This window comes from Fukomys damarensis, unplaced genomic scaffold (genome assembly GCF_012274545.1).
Source record: "Fukomys damarensis isolate Sample0158 unplaced genomic scaffold, DMR_v1.0_HiC HiC_scaffold_23, whole genome shotgun sequence".
Lineage (NCBI taxonomy): Eukaryota > Metazoa > Chordata > Mammalia > Rodentia > Bathyergidae > Fukomys > Fukomys damarensis.
The window spans coordinates 29,860,707-29,872,092 of NW_022900935.1; the positions used below are offsets into that span (position 1 = coordinate 29,860,707).

Consider the following 11,386-nt stretch of genomic DNA (forward strand, 5'->3'; position numbering starts at 1 on the left):
GCAGCAACAGATGTGGGCAAAGAAGCCATCCTGAGAGAATTTTTAAAGACAAAAGCACCTGAAGTGAATGCTGAGACAAAGGGTCATATTTTGTCTCGTTGTGAACTGCGGTTTTGTAAATCATATCCAGTCTTCTCTTGCAGAAACCCACCCCATTTCAGCACCTATCTATAATCTGTCTAATGTCACCCCTTCCACCCTGTCCTGCCCAGCAGCCTAGAAACGGGATGGTTTGCCAGCATCCAGGCTTTGGACAAGAAGAGCTTACAAAAAGTCTTTTTCTCTTACGAAGGATACTTTTTTGTGTCCAGTTCTGGCAAAATGAGACATTTTTTCATTGCATTTTTCTACTCTGGAAGCACTCATTGCAAGGGATAATCTTGAAGGATTTTGATTTTTCCTGTGAACTTACTTTACCTATAACCCATGACTGCATTATTATAGGAGGCTAATTGTCTTTATATAATAACCACAGACTCAGTCTTTCCCACTTCTCAAAAGTGCTGCCAGGTGTGGGGGGAAAGGCCTGCAATTCCAGCAGCTCGGGCCACCATCGGGAGGGTGGCACATTCATGGCCAGCCTGGGCAACTAGCGAAACCCTGTCTCAGAAGAAAGGGCCAAGAATGTAGCCCAGTAGTAGACAGGTCTGGGTTTGATCCCTAGTACCACCAAAAAGTGCTTGCTAACTATAGCAGTGCTGGAAGATTGGAAGGGTTGGGTGGTTCTCATTGAAATCACAGGCATTTGGGGGAGTCACATTTTCCCAGGTGAGTATTCTTATTGAACACACAGTTCTCCCCTTCAGGGAAATAATTATGTTGAAACGTGCTGACAGAATGTGGTTTGGCTTGGTTTTTTGAGACAGGGTCTCACTATGTAGTTGAGACTGACCTGGAACTCACTATGTAGCCCAGGCTGGTCCTGAACTCACAGTGATCTTCCTGCCTCAGCCTCCCAAGTACTGGGATTACAGGAGCGCACCATCATGCCTGGTTCTGACAGAATGTGAATAGTAAAATTTGGTGCTGGTCACTGAATTTGAGTTCTCACTGTAACAGTCCCAGAGGTCACAAATTCAGATGCTATTAAGGAGCCAGAAAAGTAGCAAAAGTCTTTAAAGTAGCTTGTATTTAGCCCTAACAGATTCCTGACTAGCTGGAATTAAGGCTCAGTGTGGCCAAATCTTTTTTTCTTCTTAGAGACCAGAAACCAGATGCATTTGTAAAAGTTCACTTTTAAATGTTGACAGCCTACTGAAAAAATTTTTTAGATTTCATGTCTAAATAAAACAGACCATGAGACCTCTAATCAAAGACGTTCTGCCCTACCCAAGAATTAAAGCAACATGTTTGTAAAGCAGATGTTGCCTGATCTCCTAAGGGTATAAAATTTGTTACAATCTCTTTTTTTCTTAAATGAAAAATTAAGAATAACTTCTGTTTCTAAAAAAAGACTGTCAGGAAATAAATGTGCCTTGGAGTGTAGAAAGAATGTTTTTATGTCTCAGATTATTGCAGGCGGTTTCAGTTTGGCATACAGCAAGGATGCAATTCCTGAGACCATCCCCTACCCTCAACATTCCCAGCTTTGGCTCGCAAAAGGCCACACAGCTTTGTTGTCAGGCCTCGGCATCCCATTCCCTGTTAGAAGAGATTGATTTTTCTGTTGATGGGCTTGAGTTTCATCTGACCGAAAACACCTGCTTGGTTTTTAAATTGGAAAGTTACAAAGGGAGTGAAGTGAACTAGAGGGAGAAGGGTGGAGGCCACCTTTGACATCTCTGCCTAACCCCACTTTGAAGCCTATGGCACAGATGCTGGGCCTCGTCCAGGTCCTCAGAGACAAAGGGCCCGCTAGCCTTAGAAGCGGAGAACTTGCTAAGGTTTGAAAAGCAGTTTGGCTTTTGGCATCATATGAAAGATTTACCACTAGATCAGTGTGGGTGAAAACAATGATTTACAGGTGATTGGTTGTTGGGTTTTTTTTTTTTAAGCCAATCAATGTATTTGTAGAGAAAATGTAAACTCTTCATACATACATTCTCTTAGGCGTCACAGTGAAAAACAAGTACCCGTAAGTACCCGTATGTGTGGTAGGCAGACGGGGGGCTCCAGCTGCTCTGCCCTTGGTAAAGGGCTGTGGCCACACTGGAGAAATGCCAGCTTTGCCTCTGCTTGGGTATCCTTGAGTCATCCCACGGGAGCACTGGTGTACCCCAAGGACAGGGCAGGGAGTGGGGGAGGGCATCTTTTGAAATGTTTCCTGGAGCTCTGCCCAGCTGTCTCTGTTCGTCTTCCAGCCCAGGAGTGCTGCTCAAAGCTACAAGGACACTGATGAGACCATGGATCTGTTGCCATTCTCTAAGGAAGACTTGGCTTGGAGTGTGGCTGCCTGGATTCGAAAATGTGTCCTCGACTCCATGGAGTAATTCTTGTAGTTTTGCCTAGAAGTGAGCAGAGAATCAGACACATAAAGCTCTTTACTCCTGAAAATACTTTCTTCCATCGAGGCGTGTGAGCATCCCACTGCCACCTCCAGCCAAGGAAAGTTTTTAGAAGCTTAAATCCCCATCCTGTCCAAAACAAGAGCTGAGCCCTGCCCAGTAGAAGGATCAACCAAAGGGTGTGTGGCCCATCACCAAGGTACCAGTCTTGGTCCTACTGGGCCCCTAATCTAAGGAGTGGCTTCAGGAGAGGGCTCCTGGACTGGAAAGCAGAAGACTCAGATCCTGCGCCAGCCCTGCTTTCTGGTTTGTGGTGCGGCCCTCAGCAACTCACTTCCTGCCTCTGGGATTCCAAACCGTTCCTTTCTAAATGCAGGAAGAAGCTTTTCCCGTGGCAGGTAAAAGCTGTGGGCCAGGGAAACATGCCTGGCCTCACCCGCAGTCTCCCACACTGCTGCCTGGGCTCTTCTGCCAGCTCCCGCGTGCTAAGCTCAGAGGGAGCAAAGGGCAGAGCCAGGTGCCCCAAGACTTACTTGGCAGATTCTAGGAGTCTGACGGCCTCTTCATTTCTGCCTTGTTCCATAAATAGGAGGGCCAGCTCCAGAAGGGCATTTGGGATCAAGTAGTGGTCATATTTAATCTTCTTTTCACTGTAAAACAGAGGACAGGTGCCTCACAGGCTTTGCTCCTAAGGCCCGTTAGGTCCTCTGGAGCCTTCCCAGAAGTTCATGTGAGAATTTCCTGATATGAATTCCAATCTGGGATTTAGGGTCCTACTGCTCAGCCTTAGAAAGCCTGGGATCCACAGCAGAGCCGTCTTCCCATTCAGTATCCTAAGGCTCCAACATCTTGAATTAGTGGCTCCTGTCATGTCCTTAGCTTACGCCCTCACCGCAGTCCCAAACCATTTCCCCTGAGGTTGCATGGCTCAAAACACGTCAAGTGTGATGCTCTCATTTGGCCCCCTCTCCCCCAAGCTACTCCAGAAACACTTTTAAAGCCCGAGGCTACCCTGTCCAGTGTCCTCCTGGGCTCCGTGCACAGCGTGAAAGTTAGCTGTGTGAACATAACATCCAGGCCCTTCTCAGTCTAGCCCTCCTTTTTCAATTTCAACCCTTTCTCCTCTCCGCCTCCTCTTCTCCCCCACTTCTTTTTTTCTTCATTAAGTTTACTGGTACATTTTAGGTATACAGCAGTTACATTCATCATTGGGATCCTGTACCTTTACATGATGTATCTTGGTTATTTTTTCCCATACCCTGCCCTCCTTTCACCCTCTCTACCCTTCCCTATTTACAAAGACTTTGTTTCCATTTTTCTTCTTCTCATATTTTTTCTTTTCCTTTCTTTTCCCCTACCCTTCCCACTTCCCCTACTCCTTTAGCCCTTTTCTTCTATTTCACATTATCAGTTATACAATGTGAACCTGATTTACACTTTCAGTTTCTCTCACCAGAGAAACTATTTGGTATCTACACATGTGTGACTTATTTATTTCACTTAAGATTATGGCTTCATTGTGCATCCATTTAGCTATAAATGACTCTAGTTTCTCATTCTTTATAGCTGAGTAGTACTCTATTTTATAGAAAAGCCAGTCTCCATTTGATGGGCAATTGGGCTGTTTCCAAGTTTTGACTATTACAAACTCTGCCACTATAAACATGCATTTATATATATCACTGTGGTATGATTCCTTTAGTTCTTTTGCAAAGATACCCAGCAGAGGGATGGCTGGGTCAAGTGGAACCTCTAATCCTAGCTCTTTGAGGTGTCTCCATATTGATTCCCACACTGGTTGCACCAATCTGCACACTCCCACCAGCAATGGAGAATGGCCCCTTTCTCCCCACAACCCCACCGGCATTCGTTATTAGTTGATTTCTTGATAGCAGCTATTTCTGGGGTGAGGTGGAATCTCAGTGTTGTTTTCATCTGTATCTCTTGAATGACCAGTGATGTTGAACATTTTTTCATATATTTATTTGCTGCCTTTACTTGTTTGTGAAATGTCTGTTCATTTCAGATGCCCATTTTTGAATTGGGTTTTTATATTTGGGGGGTCTGATTTTTTTGAGTTCTTTACATACTCTAGATAGTAGACCTTTGAGGAACAGCTCTGTTGGTGGTTTCTCTTGCAGTGCAGAAGCTTTTTAATAGAGATCCTAGTTGATTCTTTGTGCTAGTTCCTCTGCTATTGAGGATTTGTTCATAAGTTTTTTCCCTATGCCAGTGTCTTCGAGAGTTCTACCTAACCTGTCTTCCAGCTGGTTTAGTGTTTCTGTTTCAATATTTAGATCTCTGATCCACTTCAACTTTAGTTTAGCACATGGTAAGAGATACAGGTCTACTTTTAATCTTTGGCAAGTTGAAACCCAGTTTGTCCAGCACCATTTATTAAAGAGGCTATCTTTCCTCTAGTGAGGATGTTTGGCTCCTTTGTCAAAGAGTTGTTTCTGCATCTTATTGGTTCCACTGGTCCTCAGGTATGTTCCTTTGCCAGTACCATGCTGTTTTTATCACAGTAGCTTTATAGTATAGTTTCAAGTTGGGGATTGTGATACCCCTTGCCATGTCTTTGATCCCTAGAATGGATTTTGCTATTCTAGGTCTCTTCTGGTTCCAAATGAATTTTTGGATTGTTTTCTCTAGTTCTGTGAAATATACTGTTGGGATTTCTATTGGGATTGCATTGAATCTGTATAGCAATTTTGGAAGTGTGGCCATTTTCATTATGTTGGTTCTTCCTACCCAGGAGCAAGAGTTGTCTTTTCATATTCTTATGTCCTCTTCAATCTCCTTTTTCAGAGTGCTGTAGTTCTCAGCAGAGAGATCTTTTTGCTTCCTTCATTAGTTTGATTCCTAGATATTTCATTTTTGTGGATGCTACTGTGAAAGGAACTATTTCCCTAATTTCTCTCTCAATGAGTCTGTTATTTGTGTACAAGAAGGCTATTGATTTTTTAATTCAACCCTTTCTCTTTGTTGTTTGATCCAGACCGGGAAGGAGCTCATCGTGTCACCCCAACCTCCAGTGTCTTTCCTGTGTCCAGGAATTTGCATAAACTTTACCTACTCCACTTAAAACTTTCTCCCTTGCTTTCTCTGCCTGACCAACTTCCCAGGTTTGTTTGGTTTGGTTTTTTGAGACAAGGTCTCACTATGTAGCCCAGGCCTCAAACTTGCAGCAATCCTCCTGCCTCAGCTCCTCAACTGCTGGGATTACAAGCATATGCCACCACACCCAGCTGCTGAACTTTCCAGTTTAAATGTTGGTCCTGTAGAGGCTTTCTCCAGTATCTATTAGATTCAGGTCTCTCCTCCAGGCACCTTCTTTCCCTCTAGATCCTTCCAGCACAGCCCCAAGTATGCTAGGCTGGGTTGACGGAGCTAGAGCAGCTAGGACAGAATCGCTACCATCACAGCAAACACCATGGACAGGTTCCTGTAGCAGGCAGTCTGGCAGCACTGGGCGGCCTGGGTCTGAACAATCTGTGCCCCTGGGCCAACACAGGTCCTGGCACAGGGGGACACTGGTATACATGCAATGAGTGAAGTTGGCTGGGGCAGCCACTGTAGTGGGTGTGAGGTTGAAGGAGCCGTGAAAATGCTTCCTAGGAAACCCAGGAGGAGCCAGAGGGACTTACTTGGCAGAGATGCTCCTGAAATTTTCCTCAGCCTCCTGGACCCGGCCCAGGTATTTCAGACACAGGCCTTTCAACAGCTTCACCAAGCACTCGTCATCCGCAGAGTACTCATTCTCTGAGAAGGGATGAGGGAAAAGTCAGGCTTGCTCACTCTGCAGTTCCTCAGGGAGCCCTATTCTGCAGGGCCCAAAACACAGGAATCAAACATGGTCCCTGTCCCTCAGGAAGCTCACATCTGAGAAGGAAAGACAGACACCGAGACAGTGACAGTCAGGACTACCTGAAGGAAGCCCGGGGGCTGTGGGGGCCCAGAGGAGGCCTTGGGCAAAGGACAGATGCTTGGAGGTGACAGTGAAGCTTAGTACAGTAAAATAAAGAACAGTTACCAGGGGAGAGGAAGGAGGAAGGGCAGTTTCGGCAGAAAGAACCTCCACCTGCAAAGACCTGACCTAGTCTGGCAGGTTCAGGGTCCTGCCGCTAGTCACCTGGGCCCTTTGCCAGCATCTCTTCAGCCTTGGAGATAACCTCAAGCATCCCATCCGTGAGTTCCGGCTGCTTCCCAATCACAGCATAGCCATTCCAGATGTACATCATTTCCTGAGGGCAGGGGGATGGGGCAAGTCAGTCTTAGGGTTTTGCCCCAACAGGGCCTCAGTTTCCCATCTGTAAGATGGGCGGCTCAGATCAGAGGATCTCTGAAGGCCTTCCTGACTACAATCTTCCGAGATTAGTCTCATCTTGGCCTCTGTGGGCTTAAAGGCATTCTGGAAGGAACCTAATCCTTTACCTATTATTGAGCTCTTACCCTACTTCAGTGAGCTTTTGTTTTGTTTTGGTATTGGGATGGAACTCGGAACCTTGTGCTGCCGAGACAGGCAGCGGCACCACTGAGCTAAATCCCCAGCCCTATCAGTGAGCATATAAGATGGGTCAGTACCCTCAGTTCCTGCTCATAGCTGCCTGCATTTCTCACCTACTTTTCTGCTCATGGCTCCCGAGTATTATGTCTTCTCCCAACCTCTCTCCGTCCTTTGAGGGCCAAGCGGTGCCCCACCCTCTGCAGGAAGTCTTCCTCCTTATTCAGGGTGGCAGGGCCTCATCCTTCATTGGAGGAACAGTAATTTCCCTAAACACTTCAGGACAACAGACGATGCCAGCTTCTCACACATCCCCCTCAAAAGAATGGGCTCCGTCAGGGAGGCCCTCACTCCATCACCCTTAGCGTATGTGCTGCGAAACGAGCACTCCCACCGCCTTAGGAAGTGAGTTCCCATCATGGAAACTACAAAAGGTATCTGATTGCCCCCAAGGCCCCATTTTTTTGTTTTTTGCCTCGACAGCCAGGAAGCTCAAAATATTACATTAATTTTCATCCACAGTAATTCTCTTAGCTTAGATTAGCACTTCCCAAATGATCAAGCCAGGTAATGGATTTGAATGTGACTTGTAAAAAGTGCTAGAAAGGCGGAGCCAGGGATTTGGCTCAGTGCTTCAGCCGCCTGCCTCACAAGCACAAGAACCCTGGTACCAAAAAAATAAAAAAGCTGGGTATGGTGCCACACGCCTATAATCCCAGCACTTCGAAGGCTGAGGCAGGAGGATCACTGTGAGTTTGAAACCAGCCTGGGCTAGCTACATAGTGAGTTCCAGGTCAATCTCAACTACATAGTGAGACCCTGTCTCAAAAAAAGAAAAAGTTCTAGAAAGGCATTATTATTGTTCTTGTTATTATGTTCTAGGGAGGGAATATAAATTTAGACGAGTATGCCTCAAACTGTCCTGTGGTCCCAAATTAGTGAATGGACGTTTCATTAAAACAGTTTGAGGTTCTGTGCCCAAATGGGGAAAAGTCAAATCCTTAAGTCCTTCCTGAAGACTCACCTGCAGATTAGCATATAAAAGGTGCTGGAAATATCTATATAATTTTGTTAGGCCTGTCTTTCCCAGTACATTTAGTCACAATCATTTCCTACATAAGTAGTATTTTTTCAGATTACAATTTGGGAAATTCTCCCCTAAATTTTTGGTAGAATTACATCTTCTGCCTTTTCTACAGTATCCTCTCCACTTGATAGGAACAGTGTTACTGTATATTTTATTTTTTCATTAATTGGGATTTTTGAGATGGTCTCACTATGTAGTCCAGGCTGCCCTTGAATTTGGGAGGTAGCACGGGATGGCCTCAAACTCAGTGATCCTCCTGCTTCAGCCTCTCAAGTGCTAGGATGACAGGCACATGTCCACCGTGTATAGTTTGGCTTGTGTATAGTTTAAACTGTATGGTTCAAATAGTTTAAAACCTGCTATATCCAGAAATATTCAGGATACAATATTTAAATTCTATATAAAGTTTTAAATTTATAAAGTGTTTAATATGTTATCAGTTAATTCTCAACTTCTTTATTAAATGGGCATGGTTCATATTCTTTATACTCAACTTTACTTTTTTTTGAGACAGGCTCTCACTATGTCATTGAGACTGACCTGGAACTCACTATGTAGCCCAGGCTGGTCTCGAACTCACAGCAATCCTCCTGCCTCAGCCTCCTGAGTGCTGGGATTACAGGTGTGCACCACCACGCCTGGCAGTATACTCACTTTTACATTGAGGGAAGGGGGAACTAATCTAAGGTTACACACAGGGGCCCAGAAAAAGGCTTCTTTGAATGGGGCTTCTACTTTGCTGGCTGCTTTACAGGACTGAACAGCTGGAAGCACATCTGAGCCTGCTCAAATCACACCTGGACTTAGCATGGTCACCATGGCTCAAGACAAGCTCCAGTAGGGCCAGTCTGCTGAGTTCAGACTCCAATGCTTCGGCTCCCGCGGTAGCAGGCAGGTCAGCTCCTTTTCTGTTCACCTAATTAGCCCTTAATATCCCTGCCATGTATTGTTCAAAGGTGATTATGAGATAGGCTCAGAAAAAGTTGGTCTAGTGAGGGTCTAGACATTGTGAACGATGACTATCATCAGGTGACAACACTGGAACAGACAGTCAGGGAACACAGACAACCGGTGATCTCTGCCTGGGGACAGGACAGTGGCCTGCCCAGGAGAGCGGCTCTTTCTGCCTTGACGTAGCTGCAGCCTACTGGCCTGTATCCTAACACCCACCCTCCACAGACCCATCCTCCTGGGGACAGAGCCTTGGTCACCTCTGCTGTGCTCCTCCCTAGTCCCGGGTGAATTGTGAAACCCTCTCCAGGACCCGAGGCACAGCGTCTTTTCCTCTCATCCACTTCCCTTGGGCAGTGGCTATCAACTAATCCCCACAACCTCAACCTTGAGGGCCAGTCCAGAACTTCCTACCAGAGCAGGGACTGGCAATGAGACCGGGTTGGGGGAGAGGTAGCGCCTCGACTTCCGGATGGCAAACTTCTCCGTGGGTAGTGATTTTCCAGCGATCTTGAGCTTCAGGCCTGGCACAGCTCTGAGAAAGACAAGGAAGAGTGGGAAGGGATGAGAAAAAGCAAGAGAACTGAGGGTTCTCTGCCTACTCAGCTTCATGGAGACTCAGTTTCCCCATCTGTGTGATGAGTGTTGGGCTCTGAAGAGCCTTCCAGGTATGAAACAGCCTTTGGCTCTGTCCTTATTTTGCAGGCACTGTCCTGTAACCTGGCCACTTCCTTTGGCTGGGAAGGGGTCCAGAGCTGGTAGGATGGACCTAAGTGCCCCTAGGCCTGCCCTGCCTCCTGGCTGTCTCCCTTGACTTCAGGCCTCATTTTCTGGGAGTACGCAGTAGAAGTCTAATCGTAGTTTCACAAAGGATACTAACACCCAGAGAAAGTGGCCTACCCAGACCAAATAGCTCAGACCCTAATGAACTCCAGCTTCGGGAGGTATGGCCGCCTCAGCTGCTCCAAGGGCAGAATAAAATGCGGCATGCAGCTGGGCGGCCCCACATCTGGAGCCTCACCCACCAGCTCCAGCCCACCCTCTAACTTTGGCCACAGCCATTGGGTGTGGCGGACCTCAGGCCTGGGCCCCTTGGGCTCAGGAAACAGCTGCACCTAGGGGTGAGGCCATCCCAGATTCCTCTCCTGCTTCGTCAACACGGAGCCTCTCATCCCTCCAGTGTTGGTAATGACACCTACACCTACCCTCACAGGCTTTCTGGGAGAGTTCTATGAGGCGGGGACACAGAGTTCACTGTAGTAGCTGGCATCCCATAAGCGGCAGCCACCCTGCTATTGGAACAGAAGCTCATGTTACACCCACTTCCACGTCTGAATTAGAACCAGCTCTTTGTTTGCAGAACTATGGATTGAACCCAGCCTTTTTTATTTATATATTTTTTATTTTAAGACAGGATCTTACTAAGTCTCTAAGTTGCCCAGACTGGGCTTGAACTTGCAATCTCCTGCCTCAGCCTCCCAGACTGCGAGGGTTACAGGCATGTGCCACCATGCCTGGCTTCCAGCTTCCTTAAAATACACTCTCTCATTGTCTCACAACCCTGCAAGGGAGGTCATCACAGTGGTGCCTCAGTTTGCAAATTTAATTCTTTCCTCAATTCTGGATGCAAACAGAATTGGATGAGAACCGAATCAACCTTGATGGTTAGGTTCAATACTGACCTCAGGGGAGTAGCTTTCCCACCACAGCCTGCCCGCACCCCAGCTCAGAAAGCATGGGACAGAGCCTGGCTGGTCTTTCCACAGACGGGCCCACCTGAACAACTCCACTTCGTCATCCCCGAAAGGCTTGTGGTCCTCCTTCCCAAACATGGTGAGGTAGGCAGCCTTCATGTAGATGTAGGTGGCCTGAGAGAGAGCAGGAGAGATCAGATCAGGTCAGATCTGCACAGCCCTCCCTCCCTCACTCCTGGACAAGTGCCTCATCCAGACCGCTCGGTACCCAGCATGGGGGCCCAGGGGAGACAGAAAAGAGGGGGCCAGGGCAGTTTGAGGACAAGAGCGGGGAGTTGTCAAGGACCCAAGTGATGACCAGTGAGGCAGGGATCTTAGGGCTTCTGGGAAGTGCTCGCTGCAGAGTGAGCATCCAGCCAGGGGATGGCCTGTGTGCCGCAGGCGCTGTATAAGAGGCGTGAGCCGAGCGAGCAGGGCCCCGGCCAGGGCTGTCAGGCTCCCTAGGTAGACGTATCTGAGTGAGCACCAGGCCCTCCACACATCCCCTCACTCCATCCCAAAGAGGATGCGGGAGAAGAATCCGGACTCTCACCCTGCTTCCTGGAACCCCAGAGCTACCGGGGCATACAGAGCAGGAAGCCCACCCAGGGCCTTGTCCACTAGCTCACAGGGCCCCTGACGGGGTAAAAAAAAAAAAAAAAAAAAA

General features: G+C 47.3%; 1 protein-coding gene across 3 annotated transcripts in view; it reads right to left on the minus strand.

Moving 5' to 3' along the window:
- Window positions 1–1,433: 1,433 nt before the first annotated feature.
- The window catches only part of Ttc39a (tetratricopeptide repeat domain 39A), a 43,879-nt gene continuing 33,926 nt past the window's right edge, over window positions 1,434–11,386 (minus strand). For 2 of the 3 annotated variants that reach the window (XM_010610296.3, XM_033767360.1), the window contains exons 13-18: window positions 10,763–10,854; window positions 9,401–9,521; window positions 6,577–6,688; window positions 6,092–6,206; window positions 2,978–3,094; window positions 1,436–2,444 (exon numbers count right to left, since the gene is read on the minus strand). In XM_010610296.3, the coding sequence (XP_010608598.1) occupies window positions 2,321–2,444; window positions 2,978–3,094; window positions 6,092–6,206; window positions 6,577–6,688; window positions 9,401–9,521; window positions 10,763–10,854 (681 nt within the window). In that variant the 3' untranslated portion in view covers window positions 1,436–2,320. Of the gene's footprint in view, window positions 2,445–2,977; window positions 3,095–6,091; window positions 6,207–6,576; window positions 6,689–9,400; window positions 9,522–10,762; window positions 10,855–11,386 lie in introns of all 3 variants that reach the window. The other variant, XM_010610297.3, reaches the window with a different exon arrangement.